Source organism: Parambassis ranga, chromosome 19 (assembly GCF_900634625.1).
Source record: "Parambassis ranga chromosome 19, fParRan2.1, whole genome shotgun sequence".
Lineage (NCBI taxonomy): Eukaryota > Metazoa > Chordata > Actinopteri > Ambassidae > Parambassis > Parambassis ranga.
In genome coordinates, this window is record NC_041039.1 from 14,969,078 (window position 1) to 14,991,779 (window position 22,702).

At 40.5% G+C, this 22,702-nt stretch overlaps 2 protein-coding genes across 2 annotated transcripts; both read right to left on the minus strand.

Annotated features, from left to right (window-relative positions):
- Positions 1–710: 710 nt before the first annotated feature.
- Positions 711–14,535, minus strand: b4galnt3b (beta-1,4-N-acetyl-galactosaminyl transferase 3b). The gene is made up of 20 exons (XM_028431658.1): positions 14,108–14,535; positions 11,905–11,954; positions 11,715–11,798; positions 10,015–10,110; positions 9,649–9,739; positions 9,454–9,554; positions 9,298–9,365; positions 8,304–8,382; positions 8,147–8,213; positions 7,847–7,981; positions 7,629–7,738; positions 6,765–6,862; positions 6,528–6,595; positions 5,277–6,432; positions 4,716–4,978; positions 4,196–4,349; positions 4,049–4,121; positions 3,811–3,964; positions 3,134–3,260; positions 711–2,791 (listed from the first exon to the last, which is right to left on the minus strand). Exons 1-20 carry the CDS (start codon positions 14,262–14,264, stop codon positions 2,680–2,682), a joined length of 3,243 nt encoding a protein of 1,080 aa, XP_028287459.1. The 5' UTR covers positions 14,265–14,535; the 3' UTR covers positions 711–2,679.
- Positions 14,536–17,392: 2,857 nt separating this feature from the next.
- On the minus strand, positions 17,393–22,375 carry fkbp4 (FKBP prolyl isomerase 4). The gene is made up of 11 exons (XM_028431741.1): positions 21,907–22,375; positions 21,214–21,358; positions 20,988–21,130; positions 20,741–20,861; positions 20,149–20,305; positions 19,820–19,910; positions 19,631–19,714; positions 19,359–19,544; positions 19,032–19,175; positions 18,615–18,710; positions 17,393–18,510 (listed from the first exon to the last, which is right to left on the minus strand). The coding sequence occupies exons 1-11, from the start codon at positions 22,003–22,005 to the stop codon at positions 18,409–18,411; spliced, it is 1,368 nt and encodes a 455-aa protein (XP_028287542.1). The 5' UTR covers positions 22,006–22,375; the 3' UTR covers positions 17,393–18,408.
- Positions 22,376–22,702: the final 327 nt, after the last annotated feature.

The window sequence follows — 22,702 nt, forward strand, 5'->3', positions numbered from 1 at the left end:
TGATGCTATTATGTATACATTAAACTTGTAAATATTACCTCACCTTTTAGTGCAAATTAAATATGTAACACAGAGAGTAAATATCGGCTTTGTTAAATTGATGTAAATCGGTTTAGTTTTCAATTTCAAGTCGACACCATTCTTTGCCCTTGTACACAGTGTTAAAGGTGTCATGGCTGTTTTTCAGTGTCTCTGCTAAGCTATGCCATCAACTTACAGTGCCACCAGAAGTATTTTCTGTCCGAGCCAAGATATACTTAGCCTTTCCTTTTGACTGGAATGAATTCCTCAGCAGTAATAAATATTGTAAATATTGTCACACACACACACACACACACCAGGAGTTGTCCTTGAAGTGACATTAAAGAGTGCCAGGAAGACAGAGGCTGAATGACTGACGTGACAGAATGGAGTGCTGGAGACCATCTGTGTACATTCAGCGCCAGCGTACAGTCAGACTGTTATTTTTACTGTGTGGAGTATTTTTATAACCATTGCAAAAGATCAGATGCCTCATCATCTCGTTTTGAGCTCTTACTTCATCAGTCAGCTCTTCATTGAGTGTCAGTATAATTTTTATTTGCTAAGCCAGTCCATTTGTACAAACTGTCAACGACAAAAAACTCTGAGCACAGTCCAGTTAAAGGATGAACTGTAAGAATTCCTGGCACAGTCACACCCTACCTTTAAGTCAGGTCATTAATAGCAACTGACAGTTCGATCTTTTATTTTTTTTTTTTATTCACAGTGAAAATAAATTGATCCACACTGGGAACTTTTGTTTGTTCATACATACAAAAATCAGTGACACTTCATATCTATAGGTTGGGTGCTGCAATTACTTTTGTCTTCAAACTTAAAGGCACAGTGGTGGCCATCCTGAGCAGGCTTTCATACAACCACCTGGGGTAGATCCAGGAATGTTTCTTGCACCGTAGTGAGACCTGGTCGTTCAAACTGGACAGAAATGTGTCAAAAACCTTTACACGAAGAAGATAAACGTCTGTGCTGCACATGTGTTAAAGACAATCTGACTGAAGAGCCTCCCACACACCACATAAACAGGGACCTTGATCTAAACTGAGATAATGCTGACGTATCTGAACTGACTGACAGTAAGAGTAACCAGAGTAAACATCCAGGAAAAACAAAACACATTTTTACATTTATCCACACATCCTAAATGTGTCCTACATCAACTTAGGACAGACAATGCAAATGGACAAATGAAGAACTTAAATAGTAACCAGAGTGACCCACAAATGTGTAGAGAGTAAGAACACAGCAGAAATGAAGACAAGAGAAGCATTTATTTAGAAAAAAGGATCAGATTTGTCAAGGCTGTGTAACATGTAACATGGAAAAACCTGAGAGAGGTGTATAAAGAAGGCAAAGGCTAATTCCCAGCACAATGATAGGGATTAGGTATATCTAAAGGGAAGAATAAAGCATCGAGGATGCACAGCTTTTAGCAGTGTTACAACTCAAACTGCACACAATATGCATCAGTTTCAATAACTGATAAGAAAGGCACAGCGGCACAGGCAGTGGAATGTGAACAACCAGAATAACAATAAAAGAAAAAGAGCTGGTATTAATGCTGCCTTACTTCACATAACATGTCATATTCTAAAATAAAACTGACTTCATTGTAGGGGAAAAACATGAAGGTCCTTCTGCACATTAGCTGTTGTATTTGGTTAGTTGCTGTGTAGGGATGGTGAGCAAGAATGGCCGAAATTCTGCATATAATGCATCAGTTTATGTTACAAACATATAATTCTGATCAGTCTGTACGCTGAGCAAAACAAAACTCAACTTTGAATTACTTGTCCTTTAAAATATATACATGTCATAACCCTAAAACAGCACTTCAAAATGTATTTTTTTCCTTCCAGCTTAAGGCTTTTCTGACTTGCCCTCAGTACCTGAGTAACATTCACAGCAGAGGAGAGTACACATTAACATATGGATAAGAACAAACAGGGGAGGGCACTCACAAGGCAGATTTTCATCCAATAAATATGTGTAGCCCCAACTCAAAACAAGGGCATTTATGCATTATGTTTGTCCAACAAGATTTTTTTTCCTGCCAGTCTCAACCTAGCATTGTTGGAATTAATATATTTTGCCTATATATATTAATGTGTCACCTCTAAGAGGGGCTTGAATGATTTTTTGAGTGTACAAACACCTAATAACCATGTGAGGCTGTGTTTACATGTACACAATCTGCAAATATATTTCAATTTCCTCACAAAGAAAACATATTTTTCCTCCAGTTAAGACTCATGTGCAAGACTTTGAGCTTTACAGTATAGGGCACTTGTGTTAACATCTCCTATAAGTGTGCATTGTCCTGTAGGAGGGAACAGAATCTTCATATGTAGAAACACACACAGTCAGGATCCCCACTTAGTCAGTACCTCCTTAGTAGTCAACAGTATATCAAGTGAAAAAACCTCTGAGGACATCAGTAGTGTCTCCTTAGCAATGACCTTCACTGCTGCCACCTGCTTTCCAAAGCTGAACTCAATGACTGCATCCAGTCCTAAGTCACAGTGTCTCTGACGGTCAGCAGGTATTAACATTACGGATCAGGACGCTTCAGCCTTAAAGAGGTCTGGTTGCCATGGCTGTAGCTGTGGTGATGTTGTGGTGCTGCAGCAGGTGACAAGGTCACTTGAAGCCTGTTGACATCCGCCGGTTCCACATGCCACGTTTGGAGTGATAGCGGTGGAAAAAGTTCCTCAAGTAAATCCTGTCTACTTCCAGGCCTGCCTGGATGATCCTGGAGTGTCAAGGACAGATCGTTTAATCAAGTTACTTTCCTTGTAGCTGTGTTTATTTATTTTGTAGCTGCTGTGTGAATCATATATAGTGTATTGCCATTTTATGCATTCTGTACATCCATTTATCCATCAGCTATAACCACTTTGCCCTGTAGGGGGCTGTGGTGGGCTAGAGTCTATTCCAGCAGGCGTTAAGTGTGAGGCAGGGTACACACAGGCACAGGCAAACATTCATGCTCAGTGTAGAGTCACCAATTAACCTACATTTACATGCATTTTTATAACATAAGAGCTGATAAGACGAAAGTTTGAGCAGAAGAAAAAAACAAAAACAAACACACCTGTCAAGGAGCTCCCAGTCTTCTCCTCCCCAGCGATCTTTGAATTCCTTGGTGTTCATTCCTCCCACTCTGTCCAGGTCTGATTTATAGATCCCCAGCAAGCCAAAGCCATTGACCTCCCAAAAACCTGCAAAACAGACAGTATAGTCAGATACCATTATGTATGGTGCACACATACACAGCTGTCCAAACTCTAAGAGAAAATATTCATATTTTTTACAATGGCCTGCAGTGCTGTTTATCCACCTAGACACCACTGCTTTGGTGTGAGATGCAGAGATGTTTAAGTCACATCACAATTGCTTTCTTCTCTCTACAAAATGGATCTGAATTGCATTTAGCAACTTCTAATGATCAGAATGCCAAACAAGTGCAGAAGTAAATAGTTAATACCATCTCCCTCCAGAAATTTGAATTACCTTTCATGTTGCAACTTTTGTCCTCCCAACTACACTATACAGCTTCATCAATATGCACATTGATGCATGCATCCATCCATGACAAACATTACAGCTCATTTGAAGCAGTTAATCTTTACAATCAGTCTTGTTTTTTTGGAACCTTGCCTGAATTTAGAAAATTGGCAACGCAAAGTGAGAATGCGAGCCATGTATGCAAAGCAATGTTTATAAAAACAGTCGAAGTGGCTTACATATGCGAAAACTGAGCAGACCCACCTCTGGCCTCTGAAGGCGTACTACCACAGTCCAGTCTCATGACTATAGGAGCGAAGGCCATGTGTCCCTCCACACAGTGCTTCCTGATACTATCAATGATTGAGGAAGGGAAGTGGAGGTGGAGATCGCACAGAAACACAATGCTGTGGTCATCCTGAATGACAGCACAGCGGAGAAAGTTAAAGTAAGAAGATTTGACATTGCATGCTTTATTCCCGAGTGATGTTGCAGCACTCACATTTATTTGGTCGATACCTGCTTGTAGACCGCTCGCACGCTCAAAGTTCCCACTCAGCTTCAAATACTGGTACCTGATACATTTCACAAGCATAAGTCATAAGCTCTATCATATCATGTAAACAGTCTGAATCTAACAAGCACAAACCTGTGAATGGAGGATTTCTGAAGAGCTTTCCTAATATCCATATCTGTGCTGCTGAAGTCACTGATGATGAGCTTGAAGTTGGTGTCTCTAGTCTCTCTGAATAACTCCTCCATGTCAGTAATCAGCTGCTGCACCCAGCGAGCCTGGTTTTTCACTGCAGGAGACAGCAGACAAGCAGAACAGAAAAACCATGAACAAATGAACGTTGTGCTTTGTGTATTCACACATAACTGTCTGTCTGTCTGCTTTAACATCTGCGGGCATTACACCCACAGTGTGTAGCAGTAAGTGTTTGGACAAACACTTCTTGAACAAGCCATCTGTTCTTAAGAGGCTCGTAAAGAAGGTTGTGTCAATGTTGTATTTCCTACTGGAGCCAAAGTGTTACCAAAATAAATATTGATATTTTTTTTTTGCTTTGTTTGCTTGAGTGCCTCGGCACTTTGATGACAACTGGTTTTCTAAATGTAAATCTCAGACAAGGCTGTAGTATTCCTGGGTAAAGGTTAACATGTAGTACCTGGTACGATGATGTGCACAGTGGCACCAGGATTCCAGTGGAAGCCCACTGGGTTGCACAGCAGCGGCTGAGGTTTTGACCGTTCATAACCGAAGTCTGGATTGCGCTGATGGATGCTGTTGCGAATCAGGACATAGATGTAATGTGAGAGACGCAGTAGCTGGCCAGTCCTGTCTTTCAGCTCCAGCTCCAGAAGATAGCGGGCACCCTTAGCCCAGTCCACGCGCTTGACCACATTAACTACTCGCACTAGTGTGAATTGCCTGCAAAGCCAAATAGAGTAAAGCAAACACTGTCAAATGTGCTGCACAACTGTGCAGCCTAGCCACATTTTAAAGCATGGATATGGGTTGTTATGTACAACTTTAAACAATCTATGTATCCACCCTTGAGAGACTATTACACTGACTTATATTTACTCTAGACAATAACTACTATTTACCTTCACCTCAACCTTTAACCCCTTTTTATATAATGATTTGCCTTTTTCACCATGTGACTGCATAAACAATTTCAGGTCCTCATGAAATACATAACTGCATCACACTCACAAACACTTACCCATAATGTTTTTTATTCAGATTGTCCATGAAAGCCTCGACCACAGGCAGAGCATCACTGGAATGGAGCAGAAGGCTTCCAGAGATGGGGCAGCGCAAATCGATCTCATCTGACCGCTGTGCCTGCAGGTCCAGGTGGTTGACCTGGAAGGTTTGGTTCCACCTCACCTGAGGGTCAAACACAACAGCAGGGCGAAGCTCATCCTCATCCTCTTCAGGACCTTCGTAGTCTTCACCTGGTCCCCACATTAAGTCGCTGTCCGCCTTCCTGGTGTCTTTTTTGCCCTCAGCCTTGTTCTGGAGGTGACTGTCCTTTAGCCCTTGGTCCCACTCTTCCATCATATCCGGCCACTTTGCATCCATCTTCTCTCTAGCATTTACCTTTCTGTGGATGCTGTTTTCTAAATCGTCTTGTACAGGCATATCCAGCACTATCTCCTTAACCCTGAGGCCTTGTGTGGGATCTGTCTCCCCTTGGTTTGACCTTACTAAATGGCGGTTTATGCCTTTGTTAAGGGTTATAAAATGCTCAACAGGCTGGACCACCTTTTCTCTGGTTACAAACCCACGCTGCTTGATGACTGATGGTCTTTCAGTCAGAGGAGCATTCCTCTCCTGGTTTTGAAGCTGTGAGTCATTGAATCTGTGGTGTATTTTGTGAGACCTCTGGATCTGATGTCGTTTTGATTGGAGCTGCTTTGGTTTACGTGGCTCTTTGTCAGGCTGCATGGCTGGATTATTCTGCCCTGGTCTTGGAGCTGATGTGACTTTTTGTTTATTTGCTAATATCACCTTCCTTTTTGGTTTTATTTGTTGTACTTTTCTAATCGGGGCCTCTTGTTTTAACTTTGTATGGTTTTGTTGTGTGTGCTGTTGTGGGGCTGACACAGCTTTTTTTCCAGGCTCTGGTTGCCTCCTCCCCAGCTTCTCCATGTGCAGTTTTGTATCAGAAGAGTTGTCCAGTGTGTTGCTAGTTTCTTGAATGTCTAAGGAGAAGAGTTTGCGCCTGCGATTTTGAACATAATCATCATAATCGTCTCCATAGTCTGGAAAAAGGTTGTTATCCCTCTGATGCAGCCTGGCTTCCATTTCACGTTTATAGGCCGTTTTGTCAAACCTCTCATCAAGGCTCGATTTATTCCAGTTGTAACGGCTATCTAAAATTCACCAGAAGCAGAAACAGAAAAAGAGTAAAATAAGCTCACAGGACAGGTAACGTGCACTACAAGTAAAAAAAAAATTCAGAAAATACCTTTTCTGCCCTCATTTCCTCGTTCCTGTGTACCTGGGTCTAGTCTCATATATCTAGAGAAAGCAAGTCTGAAGACAACAAATAAAGTTGTTACTTATCGAGGTTACAAAATACTTTTATCAGCCACTAAAAAAAAACTCTAAGAGTTAATAATATAGCACCCCCTGTTGGTGATTTTGTAAATAATTTCTAGTTCAACATATTTCAACTGTACTGCGTTTCCATTTGAAGCCTCACTTCATTTTCAATGGGCTATCAGCATAGAAGCAGCTGTTCTCTTTCTCCATGTGTGTGAGTCGAGTGTAATCATTTGGGTAGATGTAGGACAGGTGGACCTGGTGAGACGACACGATAAAGACACAGTGTACGGTAAATATTATGAGGGCTTATTATTTGGTATCACAAAGAGATCACAAAGAGATTAGATCTTTTATAATAAAGATCATATCCAGACAGCTTTTGCTGAGCTCATAACAGAACCGTAGGTTTTCCAGATATAATACCAGATTTCATAGCTGACATGTAATTCAGGTTGTTATTTAATATCTCTTTAAAAGATTGGGACAGAAATGTTTTTGCTTTCTTGCTGAGTTGCATGAGACCTCGAATTCAGTGTATGACTACATTCTTTGCAAAGTCCAAATCTTATCTGGCTTATGGCGGACATCCTACACAACGTGCCACTCCTGTAACACCTGCAGCTGGTCGGCTGCCTAAGTTGTTTGTGTTCTTTGGCAAACAAATCCAAGAGTCACATGCATCAAAACTCCTGTCGTTTCTGAAGAAGTTAAGGGCAATTTGCTGGCTAGTCAGTAACATCCGGGAGACACCATGCCAGGTGATCAGGACACTCCAGGACAGCTGCAAATAAAGACACTCAACAAACAATGAGCATCTGTGCTACCAATATGTTGTCTGATAGGTGCAATGTATCTTAATACCCTTTAAACTGGTCGTCATGGAACTTTGTATGCAGGTGCAATCTACTGTTCAATAAATGGTCAACACTACTCAGCTTAAGAAGAACCAAACGTTCTCCTTTTTTAACACTGGCTGCACTGATAAATCAGAGTTATCAACCAGCAGAGACTGAATACATACAAACTGCAGTCCTTGGTACCGGCTTAGAGGATAGTCTTTGATTGTGTAGCTGGGGCTGTAGGAGCAGTCAGGAAGCACACCATTTAGGAAATTGCTGTTTATAAGATGCACTGTAAACAAACACAACACAGAGATGTGAGGTAAGATTACTTTTGTTAAAGGAAACGACTTGCACAACACCTACATCCGGGATGTATGCATTGAAAGATATCTCTCACCTTTGTAAAAAGTATCTCTCGGGTCTTCAGTGAGTATGTCTGCTGCAGCATTGTAGTGTTTTGTGGGGGTGTGCTGGTGGCTTGCAGCTGTCTGTGGTATGTGGGCAACATCACTCACTAACAAGTCAGACTCATCTGTGTGATGAAGCCACGGAGTATTAGAAGTGCATTGTACTTATCATAAAACGAAACCACTGACTTGCAGTTTTGAGCTGACAGATGAGAGACTGTGTGAATTGTGTTGATTCTTTGTGATTGCTATCTTTTCAGACACCAGAATGGGTGTGTGTGTGTACTTACTGACATAGAGGGAGATGTGCCTGGATCCAATAACCATAAAACTTAAGCCTTGGTCCAGGAGCTGCCACTGTAAAAAAAAAAATCAGAGTAAATCACTTCTACTGTATTAATCACAGTGAACAAGCAAAATAAGGTAAACAATAATCCAACAACTTACAGCCACCTCCACATGGTCTACCCCTCTGTCGTTTTGTTTGTGGATAACTTCAAAAAAGTATCTCCTCTGTATGGACAGCCTGTCAGACAGAGACGTCACAACAAACGCCACACATACATAAATAATCTTATTGTTACTGAGTGTTCTTACAGTCTATGTCTGTATGTCTGATGTTTTGATAATCACAGTAACTGTTCACACACACAAAACCTTACTTTGCTGACATTTACCTTTTGTTGTTCTCACCACACGGGTCTGTGTCATGATGTTGACTACATTACCAGCACAGCTGCAGTAAACCACACACACAGGCTTTCCACCACGCCAGCAAAATCACACCAGTAACAGTTACAAGCAATTGTCTGATTATTTCCAGTGTCTGTTGTAATGGATTTTTTTACCACATCCAAAAATGCACAACCAGGTATTAAGAAATCCTTACACAAGTATTTCTACATAAGAAGAGTGAGCACACTATCTCAGTTTATGAGTGGTAGGATACTTCATAGTGTATATCACTTCAGTCATATTTTAATGCCTCTGTGCTCATAACAGCTGTCACCTGGGGAATGTTACATTCTTGTGAACATAATGTGTTAAGAATGCCTTGTGTGGAATCAAATTTGACCCAAATATTTACCTGGATGAAGGTAAATATTTGCATATTTGTGATCAGGTCACTATAACCTCACAGAACTCGACAAATACATACACAATACACAAATACCTGATAGATTTATATTCAAAGGGTCAACAATATGTAAATTCCATCTGTCAGATGTGTTAAATATCTGACCTAATATCATAGCTGATTAGGGTGTGTGAGTCTGATCTGCATGGTAGGCAGCAGCATACAAATTAAAAGTTTTAATTAAAACCAAATTTGCATTCAACTGAATGTTGTGGTCAGCACACACACAAACAAGGTAATGGTAACTCACAGTGTTGCAAAGATATTGATCTGCTTTTGATATCTAGGCTCGACTGGACTCACCAAACAGGTCTAGAGGTCTGACTGGCATACTTCTCAAACTCGCCCGGGGCAGTCCACTCTGTGCCCATCTAGAAAAAGAAAAAAAAAACAGCCATATCAAGAAATGATACAGAAACATTTAAATCCAGCGACTAAGGAGATGAGAAGATTGTGTACCTTTCCAACCCATGCAAGCAACTGCAGGTTAAGGGGGGAGTCATCTGTGCTGAGCCAGAATTCAGAGTTATCATCAGAGCTCAGAGCAAACACATAATCCCCTGAGAGGAAGAGAAACGGGAGATAAGGAGACAGGCAGAAGGAGCACAGAATAACAAGCATAGACTGTGCAGTAAGTAAAAGTGCATCATATACCATCAGTATAAGGATGTAGATAACCAAATATCCTGAGCCCATAGTTGGTCCACTGAGGAGAGACAGCCAGCTTCTGCACTGTAGTCCTGGACTGAAGGAAATGAAAGAGACGCACTGAGAAGCAGACTCCAAGTGCTGAGTTCAGGAGCATGGGGATCTTACATGTGGACGCAGAATGCTGTGAAAGTCTGTTTGCCTGACAGCGAGTGTTCAGGAATGTCATTTTTGCCACACTTAGCTGCCAGGTCAAACAATCACAGCATTATACAGGTACATGTAGGAAACTAGGACACACAGCATACTTCACACATTTCATTTTTTACTGCTGCTGGTGTTACATAATGTCCTGTTAAGCAATTGACTCACATGAGGATACAGTGGGTAGTGCGGGTTTTTACGGAGGTCAGCTGTTGAACTGCCACACCAGTCCTCAAAGGCGTGCAGGTTAGCCTGTCCTCTATACTGCAGGACGAGAGATGAGCAGAAGGACAATTAACCATCTGGCCTCACTACAAACTAAAACCAACAAAGACACACTTCCTTAGACACCACTTGAAAAATACGACAGATCTGTCAGATCTATTCCTTTACAACACATCTCTTCCTGTCTACAGACATGTTGTATAAACAAAACAAAACAGTGTATTTTTCTTTCTTAGTTCAAGTAGTATAAAGAAAGTTTTTGTTCTGAACTATCCATCTATTGGCTTATCTGCCTAAAACAAATATACATTTTCATGCATGGATGCCACTAGATGAAAGATGTTGTCTGTGTAATCTGGGGATATTGACCCCCATATTGAGGGTAAAGTATCTTTACTGTATACAGAGGTACAAGGATGGATCACAGGAAGTGGGTCACAAAGGAGGACATATTTTATTAGTAGAAACATTGGAACACACACGTAAACACTAAACCAGTCAAGTTTTAGTAGGAGCCCAGATGCCCTATAAACACAGGTAATAATAATAATTGTAGCTGTCATCAGCAGAGTTAGTTAATATAAACGTTAAAGTGACCCATGCTCAGAAGCTGTAAACTAATGACTGCATCTGTGAGGTTAGTAATTATTTAACCAGACGCTCGTTTTGTCCCTTTGCTGCAACTATGATCAAAGGCCACTCTTTTTACATCTACTGTTGTCGCGACGCACACTGAATGACTGTCATATGACCGATGACTTACAGCTTGTGTAAACCAATACAAAACATTTTTGCTAACATGCATGTGAACAATGCAGATAAAGTTCCACTTTTTCCACAATGGCGGGGAATTTTGGCATTGTATTGATTTGTCTTTAAACTGAATATGGACTAGATTTCAGTAAATTTCCAACATTAAGGTTCCCCCAAACAAATTAAAAATAAAGGAAAAACTAACCCCTCCACTCTACAAGTTGACGTGTTGGCTCTACATATGATACACAAGGTCAGGGTTTAATATTATATGCCCTCTGGTGCTTGATTATGTATCTGGGCTGAAGTGGTCGCAGTTTAAATCTGTGTGTTTGTATAGGCTATGTATGTGTGTTTGTGTTATACAAGGTCAGGAAATAGAGGCTACCTTGTGGGGTTTATGGCATGTATACATTTAGTCCATAAAAACTGACCACTGGAAAAGTGTTTTTGTTACTCTAGGATCTCCTTTCAGAGACAGTTGGACAAATAACAAAAACAACAAATGTCACAGGCAGTTTTTTCCAGGACACACACCCAACACATTCAATAAAGACCTAACACACACCCGTAGCATTACAATAGGACTATTACAATGTAAATAAATGGTTAAAGACATGCACAGTAACAGCATTCACAGCTGCATGACATATGAGGTGCAAGCAGTTGTGTGAAAAGCACAGCCCTGCTTAATATAGTGGAAACATGATGACCGTACTACAAAGCAATGGAGGCTGCTAAAGCCTAAAGGAGTCTGCTGCAGGAAACACACTGTAAACAGAGGCAAATCCACTGAGATCTCGGCAAGCCCAGGCAGGTTATACTAAGTTCAAAGGAGGTGAGACAGAGTATTTTGAGTATGTGTACAGAAACACATATGTTATACACACCTCTGGCTTCCAGGTTTGTGGACTGTAGCTGGAGATCCATGCATTTGAATCCCCAGAAGAGTCTGGCTGATGGTCCCTTCTCATCTAGAAAACACATGATTCACTTTAGCTTGGGTTCTTCCACCTGTCAGCACAAACTCACATAACCAGTTCATCTGTAGTAATTTGTTTTTCCTTGCATAATGCTCACCTTTTCATTAAGTATGGCTCTCAACCCCCTTTTGGCATTGGGATTCCCACCTGAGGAAAATGGACAACCAAAATTAGAGCAGTTAAGAGCTGACAGGAACACACTTTAAGCGTATTGTATTAATCTATCACTGTAACAGAAGCCAGCCATATGACATACTGTGTCTGAAAGAAGCTTAACTTCTTTGCAGGACCAGATTTCCAGTCACTCTTACATCCAATGCTTTTGTTTCCATCTCTTGCAGGATAATGTTGCACAAACAATAAAGCCCAGTGTCTCACTCACTCATTCCAATTGATGACCACTGAATATACAGTAACTCCTCTCAGTCACAGGTTTCAATGAGCGGCTTTGGCACAGTACAACTGTGTTGGCTCTGGCACTCTGGCAGAACAGATGCAGAAAAAAGCCCTCCTTCTAAACTTCCTCAATTATAGGGTAGTGTGTATTTTAAAACACAGGACTGTGTGGCATCAGTGAGTCAACTAGGGTTACACTGCTTGTGAAGGGCTGTCATTATCACCAGGGTGGAGCCTGACTCCAGCCTTAAGTCATGGAGGCCAGCATAAGTAATTTTAGAGTGGTGGTTAAGAAAATCAAAGAAGATGTATTTTTATCTCCATGTGCACTTTGCCAGTCTTCTTACTTCCCCCCTTTTCTTCAGTATTTTTTACATGCAGAGATAATTGGTTGTTTGACATTCATTTAGTCATAATTTATTATGCATGGAAAAACTCATCAGCACCAACCACAGAATTCAGTCCATGGTCATGTAAACTTACAAACAAACCCACCTCAAACTAAAGCTTGACTCAAGGATTGAGTCTTCAAAACACAAACATCGAGTCCAGTTGCCTTCATCTCCTGGAGCTTAGCTTGCTAAACCAATAATCGTCATTCCAAGTTAGCTTCCACACTTGATTAATCAACACCTGGGGTGCCTTTTGTTACCACAAGCACCTGAAACAATACTGACAATACATTCACTCATCATCACCCCTCTTTGTTTTAGCTCTGTGAATGCCTTCCCACGGGAGATGTCCCACTGTGACGAAGACAGGAATGTGTGTACATATAGGCAAGCCCTGTAATGTAGGTTTTAGGCGTGTGTATACATGCTGAGGTTCTTTGTTCACAGTTTAACCATGTAAATACTACACCTCTTTCTAAGACCACTGCTAAAAAATTCAACATGCTCAAAAGGAATTGAGTACATCTCAGTGATGTGTACTCAATGTATAATCTCAGGTAAAATCAATAAAACACACGTGCAGAGTTAAAACACAGTTTTTGGGAAGCAATCACTTTTTATAGGAAAATTAGAGTAAAAAAAGGAGTGTTATTATTACTACTACCATCAGTGGCATAATTAACCATAGACTGTTTGATCCTCTTCCCTAAAATGTGGCAGTTCCCTCTGTTTTCATCCTCACTTTGTCTGTGCCGGCACCTTACACACCCTTTCATCTTTGAATGTGTGTGCAATGCAACAGATGGTGAGAGGAGAGGTGTAAATGAGGTAAGGGTGAGGAAGTTTGGTTACCCAGTGTGAGACAAGACTTCCTTCTACGTGTAAACAGAGTGCATTCTGACCTTTTGACCTCCCCAGCCCCCTGCCTTACTTTCTCTATGACACACAGGGGTCCTTCTGATGAATTCAACCAATTATTTCACCTGCTGGATACGCTCATACTGCTTGTGCACATGGGATGAATGTAATTCCTTTTAATCCCCTCTGTTACAGAATAACTAGAATTTTATTCCCTTTTTATTGGTGATTTGTGTACTTGCAATAAAGAGTTCTTGTAATCTAACTTTTAGGAGACTTCCTTTTGAAAAATATATTGAGTATGACTTACTGGTTTTGTGGTTACATCTATAACCTATTGTTAAACATTGATGTTTTTGATTTGAAAAATAGGATTAGTAGATTAATAGTAGTTTGTAGAATCTTTTTGTTAGTATGGCATGTGCAGAGAAAAACAGTGATGATTGTTTATCCACCATTACACCATTTTTACCTTTGATATAATTTTTACTTTAGTTAAATGTTACTGCAGCCTAATCTTATGCCTAACTCTCAGTTTGAAAGTGGTCTGTTTTATTTGCTCCCTTGGGATCAGATACAATTCTACTTGGACCACTACAAAGCAAAGCTGTAAGTGATGAACACAGACCTTTCATTCAAGAGCCACAAACTTACTGTTTTCACTGTTCCATGCTTTTGCCGCGGACATCTCATTGTAAACGGCCACAGCGCCCACCAGCAGGATCGCGACAAACAGAAGATGTTTGCCGTTTCGCCGCAGTTTCTTCAAAGGGAAAAATGCCATAATCATCGCGGTCACCGCTGCTCGCATGGTATATAAGTGCGCACTACCACCACCACCACCACCCTGGATATCCCCAGTGCACGCGTCCCCCGATGGCTCTCATCCCGCGAAAGCCCCTCCACGACCTGGGTTTGCCGGGTGTCACCTACACGGGGGACTCGCGGTCATCTAAAAGCTTTTGGAGGTTTCTTGCAGCTTCTTTAAAAGACTTTGTCTTGACACGTGTTGACCCGTTAAGCGCACAAGAAACAGCAAAAACCAAGTAAACAGCCAACAGAGAAATCCGCACGCAGCTTCAACCTCCACACCACTTAGAATAGAAGACAGAGAATGCGACCGGAACAGGGAAAGATTTGTCTGGTCAAAGTAAAAGCACCAGCATACCTCCGTGGGAAAACAATAAATTATTGTTGCACACACAGTCCTTGTTGTATATATTAAGTGCTGTTTATGAGTAGTAAAATATCAAATTTTACGTTTTACATAGTTTACTGTACTGTACATTTAGAAGTTTGTCGATGGTTGTTTTATTTTGAAATCCAAACCCGGAAACTGTCTTATGTTTACAGCTACCTTGACTCTGCTCGCTCTGAGATTTCAAGGAGGAGTAAACATCGCCCTTTACCTTGGGAGTTTCTTGCAACAGGTATGTTTCCAGACACTTCCTATGGAGATTGTTTTCCTCATTAGCCACTGGTAATCCTCATACTTTAAACATGTATTCTTTGAAGAATTTTAATACTGTGTCCATTGTGCTGATGCATCAGTTATCTAGCTACTTTATTAGGTAACAATTAAGGTGGGCTGCACGAACAAAAATGGGGTCTGTATGATTCACGCTGCCATGTTTCTAACATTATGGGAGTAGAAATGGAAATAGTTTAAATGCACGGGTTAGCTTGTTGGTGATCAAACATGACAAGTCAATGTCTGTGACAAGTAAGAATGCTTAGCCAGGGGCTGTAAGGTCCAGTCAGGGTGTTTGTGTCATTGCCTAAACAAACATGTTTGTCTATGTACAGCCTTTTTAATAGAATCAATAAACAATAGTATGTACAATAGTAGTATCAAATATATGAACATGCAATAATTACAATTACACTGCCATGTCCCCTGGGCTAAGGAGTAGAGGGACCATCTGGCCTTGTTACAAGATACAGTACAAAGTTAGTGTTTGTGTCTAACACACCTCTGATGGCACATGTTTACAGAATGATGAACACAGTTCGTCCGTGAAGAGTCTCAGCAATTCAGGACAAGCTAAGAAGAAGCAGCACACTCTAGGGAAAGCTCACAACTCAACATTTGGTTGTTCAGACTTGGCCTTGCAAAGTCACGAAAAGAAAACACAGAACAGAAAGACAATAAAAGAACAATCAACAATGAAAAAAAACATTGTACCAAAAATAGAAATCTTATTAAGGAGGATCTTAAACAGGACTAAGGAAACAAAACAACCACTTCACAAGTACATAACAGAACAAAGGAGAGCCCACTTCTTTAGCCAAGACAGCAGTCCACTCCATTAAGAACAAAGTTCCTGTTTTGGCCAGGGGATACAGATGCTTGGAAAGAAGGAGTAAAGAAAACCACAGTGAAACTGCCGCTTAACAGGGGCGGGGACCTGTCATCAGTTATTTACAATACAGTCCCTGCAGCTTTCCATAACATGATAGACTCTTTGATCGGTCTTTGATAAACAGACATTGTAACATGTGTTGTATCATCCAAAAAGCATCTTTTACACAAAGATGCTGCTAATATTACAGTAACAGTACATCTCTGTGTTAAAAAGTACAGATGCTAAACTGGTCCTGTACACCACTAAAAACATGTGGTGCAAATCTAAGACCAAGCAAGGGTGAGATAACATTTCACTTTGGAAACATGCATTTTGTATTCTCAGTAAAACAGAATGTGTTCCTTGCATTTTATTTTTATTTATATGAAAATCATATTGTTGATGTACTTTATATGGATTGTAGGTCAACCCTGTTAATGTATAGGGGTTTTGTCTTTTGTCAAGGGATTAAATAAAGAACAAAGAGATCATAGCTCCTGGTGCCTTAGAAACAATGGAGGATGAAACCAGACCCTGCAGGTGTTTGTGCTTTTGTGCACCTGTCTCTGTTTATAAAACCACCAGTTACCTCTTTGTCACAAACAATAGGGCCAAGAAACACAGAGAGAAAATACTCCCAAAACAAAATAAGTCAGATACAGAAAATAAATACTTAACTGTTTTGTTACATCATTAACCTGAGGAGTAATAGACCATATCACCCCAGAGAGAGGGAGAGATAACACATCTGTAAGCTGACACCAGCGTCCCATGAGGGCTGAATACAGCAGATACTCTTCAAAATACACAAAATGTAAAGCATCATGGCCATGCAAAAAACAGTCAAAAAGCATGATGCTGAGGATGGGTGTGGCTCAAGTTAGACCTGCAAATACTGAATCGGTGGGACAGACAGCATGTTATGGGAAGTGAGATTGTTTTTTTTTTTTAAATACTTTAATAATCCCATCAGGGAAATTGCTTAAGGCTGCCCAGCAAAGAGTGCCACACACCAGTGAGTGCACTGGAGGCAATGCGGGTAAAGTGCCTTGCCCAGGGACACACAACAATGACTAGGGAGGAGTTGGGATCGAACCACTGACCTTCTGGTTATTGGACAACCCTGCTCTACCACTGAGCCACTGCTGCCCTTTTTTGCTGTTTTTGAGCTGTTGGACTCATAGAGGATGCCTACATCAACTGTCAGTGATGGTTATAGAGGTGTGATGCTACTCTAGAGCATTTAGACTTGACTCATCTTACTTTCAATGAGCTGGAGGCGATAATGACAACTAATAAATCATACCATGGTGAATATTCTTCATCTATGTTCTACCTTTCCTTTGTGGTTGCTTAAAACTTAATACTTTTCAAAGATGCAGCTGCTCAGATCCCAGTGTTAAAAACCCAACGTTTTTATTGATGTTCAATTCAGGTTGAAATAAGCTCACCCTTAACTTTTGTTGCACTTACTTTCCAGTGTACATGATTGTATAACTGACATTTTACTTGCTAAGGTCAGGCTATAATACAGACAGAAGACAACAATTGTACATGGAAGCAGGAAATGGTGAGAAAAAGATGGTACAAACAATCAATTTGTAACTACATTTTTATTATCTCCTTCTGTCAGGACAGACCAAGCAGTGACATTTATCAACAAAGCTACACTCAACACCACTTTAAATCAGGGCTCAAGCTTAAAGGTGTCTGAGCCTTTCTGCTGCTGACTAAAATAAACAGTGCTCTCATTTTCCTGTAATCTTAACTTGAATCGGTGTCCAAGATGAGCTAATTAATGTCCTTTCTATTGTAGCTGCTTTAAAATACACATATTCCAGTTGTATCTGTTGTACTCATCTTTTAGGTACAATACAGAAATCACAAGCACAACACTAGAAAAAAAAGGTACAAATCAATATTTTCAAAGCAAAAGTGAACAGTCTTGTACCTTAGCGGTTATAAGGGAGCTCCATCTTTGCATTGAGAGAAGCTCTAAGTCCAACAGCTTGTCAAGGCTAACATCTTATTAGTCCACCTATCCACAGTGCTGCTACATACATACTTGGGGACACGGCACTAACATTCAAAACATATCAGATCCAGACTCACACAGCCACCACAACTCCCAAAAATTGATCACTAGGCCCATGAGGTGGAGGCTTGGATGGATAGCAAAATGTGAGGAGGGCAATAGGAGAGAAGGTAGTGCAAGGTGAATGGTTTAGCCCTTTACGGGTGAAGGTTTTAAAATCCTAAACTTAACACTTGGGATGCACTTACTTTCTACCCATAATTGCTGTGAAAACACATGCACACAAAGCTATGGGTTGAAAGGGTTCAGGGAGCAGGGTTGTGGCACATAATTGATTTATTAAATCCACATCCCATGGTGCCATCAGCTGAGGAAGCCCAACCCACTCAGGTAGCTGCCACAGCAAAAAGCCCAGACATAAACAAAGCCGGCAAAGACACGCCCAAGTCAGTACTTTCATTGACAGGATCATTCCAGAACATACGCACATTTCATATCGACACAATCACACCTTTAACACAAACGACCAATGTTACAAAAGTCTGAAGTATAGATGAACCGTGATGCATCTTCACCTATGCTTTTGGTTCACTTGCAACTTCTTTTTCTCCGTTTTCAATTTCCATTTCTTCTTCTCCATTCTCTTTGCTTTCACTCTTTGGTTTCTCTGCTTCCTTCTGTACACGAGAGAAACACAAACCTAATCAGCACCCTCTCTTTTCTAATTTACAAACGATTATTCCCCCATCTTGTGGCCACTGGAGAAAAGACACTCCTTCACCTTTGAATCCCTCTCTGCAAATTTCTGGAACATGTTGGCATAGATGCGCTTGTCTTTCTCATGCTGCTCTTTAATACGTTTCTGACAAAGAACCACCTGGCAAGATATAACAGAGGTGATATTAGATTTTCATGCAAAATGAGCAATATAGCAAATAAGTCTTGAAATGAGATCATGAATAAGACATTCTTTTTTCAACAGTTGAGTACTTATAAAGTGCATTAGAAACCGTATCTAATAAATTATTGAGCAGTCATGAGTCATTTTCTGTATAAATCCACTGAAATCCTGCAATTACAGCACTCCTTTTCTCTGTACTGGACTTTTTAAATGTGCAACTAACAATTGACACGATGTCATAATTTGAGGAAAGATAACATGAGCTTAAAATTGTTGTCAAGACGCAGGGTGTTTTACCTGGCTTTTGGCAGCCTTGTTGGCAGGATACAGCTGAACAACTTGCTGGAAATCATCTCTTGCTTTGTCAAACTCGTTCATACCAAACAGTGCCTCTCCTCTCCGGAACAAAGCTTTCTCATTGGAGGAATCCAACTCCAGAGCCTACAAATATAAACACAGTACATTAGATACTTAGAATGTTTATACATATACATAATCAGCATTTACAGCAAACAACAACAAATTTATTGTACACAAAAACATCTCAGCTGTTTCCACTCTGTAACAGTTTAGCCTACACGTGTGTGTAGCAAGACAATAAATAAATAAATAAATATTAAATACCTTATCACAGTTCTCTAGTGCTTGGTTTGGCTCATGTAGTTTAAGGAAGCACATGGCCATATTCAGATGTGCAGCCAGCTGCAATGCTTTCGCTTTCTTCTCATCTTCCTCTGACAATCCTGATTCATGCTCCAGCCACGACACAATCCTTTTGTACTGCACAGATGCCTGCTTGTATTTTCCCTCCTGTGGGATATAAATATCATTTTAACACATAACATGATGTGAATTCCCCAAGTCGTACGATTCATCATGTTTCTTTTAAAGCACACCTTAAAATACTGTGTCCCCTTCTCTTTGACAATGCCGCTCTGCTCCAGCTTTTCTACTGTGTTCATTTCCCATGATTCCTTAGCCTAAAAATAAAAGAATAAAAACAAAAACAACAGAAAAGAATATAAACATAAACCAGCTCTTTGAAGGGAAAAAAATTTGTCACTGGGCAACTTAAGTCTGTTTACCTTTTCAAAGGCTGCCAGCTTAATCTTGTACTGCAGTGTTGCTCCACCAGGAATGTTATACTTTGCATTTCCTGCTTTACCAAAGCCATATCTACAAATCACAGATGCATCATTAGTCACATGAGAAGAAAATACCCATTGTGTGCAACTTAAATGTACTGTACTGTATGCTAGAGAAGGAGACGATCCATTTTCATATGAAAATCATCTGTGATTTGTTGCTTAAGAAATCTCATCAAGAAAAACAATGCAAATACATGCAAATAAAGAGCTGCCACAGGATAATGAAATAGTGAGAAGAAAATTTCCAGTGGCTCCTGTGGTCATACTTAGGTTTAATAGTGAAGAGTGCCTCCTCTCCCTGCTCCATAGCCATGATAGATTTCTCCACTCCAGCTGGCAAATCAAGATTATCTCCATCTCCAACCTCAAACTTCAATTCTCTCTCATCAAATACCCGTCCATCACAGGTTCCTTCCAAAGTTACTAAAAAGAGAAAGAAAAAGTTGAGATCACCTTGCATCACAAATCAAGGCTTAGTTTTCAGGTAGATCTGCTAATGTACAGGAGCATGGCAGCTGAAGACAAAGATAATTCTGTGAATAATCTGTGAAAATGTTTTAGAGGATGCTTTTATAACATCTCTTGCAAGTAGCTTTAATGAGTGCATGTACAATAAATCAATAACCCAATGACTTGGTGTTGATTATGTGCTCCTTTTTTAAACAATGTCTAATAAATCTGTACATTTAGTAAATAACAACATAATCTTTATTGTCATTGTAATTAAAATACAACAAAACTGAGTTAAAATAAAAAGTTAAAATGGGCACACTTTCTTCATTATGCTACAGACCTGAGAAGGGATTGTCATGCAAGTTAGAAACATTTTGCCTCATGAGACACTAGGGCTATATATACCTTCAACAGCAGCTCCTTCATTGGGCTTGGAGTATCCCTGGCCTTTGGTGATAATGCGCCGGATGATTCCTCCATCCTCATCCTCAGTTATGTCCTCACCTCTAAATTCAAACAATTCCACCTACGGGTGGTAGTAGTGAAATTAAACGTTTTTTCCTCCAATAAAGAGTAAACATACTTTATTTCTGAAAATATTGTGTAAAATAGACAAACAAAATGAAGTGATTTCACTAATCACTGATATTACCTCAAAAACCAGGGTGGCGTTGGGGGGTATTTTAGGTGGGCTGCCTGCAGACCCATAAGCATACTCTGGCTTGCAGATGAGCTGGCACAGTTCCCCAGTTTTCATTGTAGCAACACCAATGTCCCATGCCTTTATTACTTGTCCTGAAAAAAAAGAAGACATCTTACACTTAAACTGGCTGTGCAGCTATGGCAGGTGGATGTTCACTGTCAGATATGAAACCAACCTTTGCCCATCTCAAAGGAAAACTTCTCTCCTCTGTCTCTGCTTGAGTCAAAATGAGTCCCGTCGAGAAGTGTGCCAACATAATGGACAAACACTTTGTCACCAGTCATAGGCAGCTCTGTGCCTGTACCTTCCCTTTTGACCAGCTGTAAAAACAGAGAGAGAGAGAGAGAGAGATTTAATCAGTAGGGCAAATTCTTGATAAAGTAAAATCTTAAACATATCAGAGTATCTTTAATTTATATAAACCCAGCTCCATATATCTGTAGCCCGTGCACCTGCCGTTCCGCCTGGCACTATGCATTATATGAAGTGGAGAGACCTAATTATTTATTTTGACTGAGCGCAAGCTGTAACACATCATTCAAACCCATGTTAGGGCTCCACCATTTAATACCCATTTAACATTCACATCCGTTTCTCCATTTCTAGAAGTAAGAAATATTAAATAACCAGTAATTTCTGGTCCTAACATTCCAACAGTAAGTTCGACGTGAATATAACGCAATTTAACAGGCTAAGGGCGTTGTAGAGATGTTAATACTGTAGTTACCTGGCATTAGCGGTCTCTGTTGACAGTATATATGGTAGCCTGCTATCAACAGCTACTGCTAGCGTAGCCAAAAAAGCAGACAGCTAACCACCCAACTGGCTGGATCCACAGTACCAAATCACTATGCAAACTATCATTTACCTTTAAAACTCCCCCATCTTTCTTTGGCGTGATGTCTTCTCCCTCCATTGGGATAGTGCGTGGTCCTTCCAATGTCTGCTCCTCTGCAGTCATCGTCATTAGGCAGGTTGTCCCTTCGTGCTGGCTTGCAACACAACGCAAACTAACGCTAACTGTAGTGGTGGCTAAAGCTAACTTGCTCCTCAAACCACGCCAAGTGCGGCAAGCAGAAACCTGACTAACGTCAACACTAGCTAGCTAACAGGCGCTCTCCGCTAGCCTAACTTTCTTGTGCAGGCTATAGTGAATAAAATACAAAACACAGATTCCAGCTAGCTATACTGAGACTGTGTTAACGTTGTGCACCAGTCACATTCGTATTGGGAAAGGTATGTGATTTCAGTGAGCTTGCTTCCAGTCCACGTTGTCTTGCAACCAGTCTGGTATCCAACAAGCGCTTAAAGAAGGGCAGAGAACTTTCCAGACAGTCTAGAAGGAAACAGGAGGGACGACCCGTGCTGGCGGCGTTAAATTTATCCAATATGCCTCTACCGGAAAGACGGTGCACATGGACACTAAGAGTAGAGCAAGTGGATTATACAGAATCAATAACGACTATTATTTTACAATAATACAATAGCATCATACAGTTCTTTATATTTTATTGTTTTGCGACTGAAGATAAAACATGTTATAGACAAGCGCAACCCCGCCCGCACAAGCTGTGCCGTACAGTAAAACATATACGCTTTATTTATCTTATTTCCTATTGGACAGGTGCTGTGATGACGTCTGCTTGTTAGCGCGGTTGTTGAAT

Bases quoted from the DNA above. Each gene is read 5' to 3' on its own strand.
- b4galnt3b (XM_028431658.1), bottom strand. From the start codon at position 14,264: ATGCGAGCAGCGGTGACCGCGATGATTATGGCATTTTTCCCTTTGAAG. The intron at 9,555-9,648 runs GTATATGATGCA...TCTTCCTCTCAG, and splicing joins TCTACATCCTTATACTGATG to GGGATTATGTGTTTGCTCTG. The intron at 9,366-9,453 runs GTACACAATCTT...TTCTTTTTCTAG, and splicing joins TGCTTGCATGGGTTGGAAAG to ATGGGCACAGAGTGGACTGC.
- fkbp4 (XM_028431741.1), bottom strand. From the start codon at position 22,005: ATGACGATGACTGCAGAGGAGCAGACATTGGAAGGACCACGCACTATC. The intron at 21,131-21,213 runs GTTGGTTTCATA...CTTTTTTTTCAG, and splicing joins TTCCTTTGAGATGGGCAAAG to GACAAGTAATAAAGGCATGG. The intron at 19,176-19,358 runs GTATTTAATATT...TTATATTTGTAG, and splicing joins CACTAGAGAACTGTGATAAG to GCTCTGGAGTTGGATTCCTC.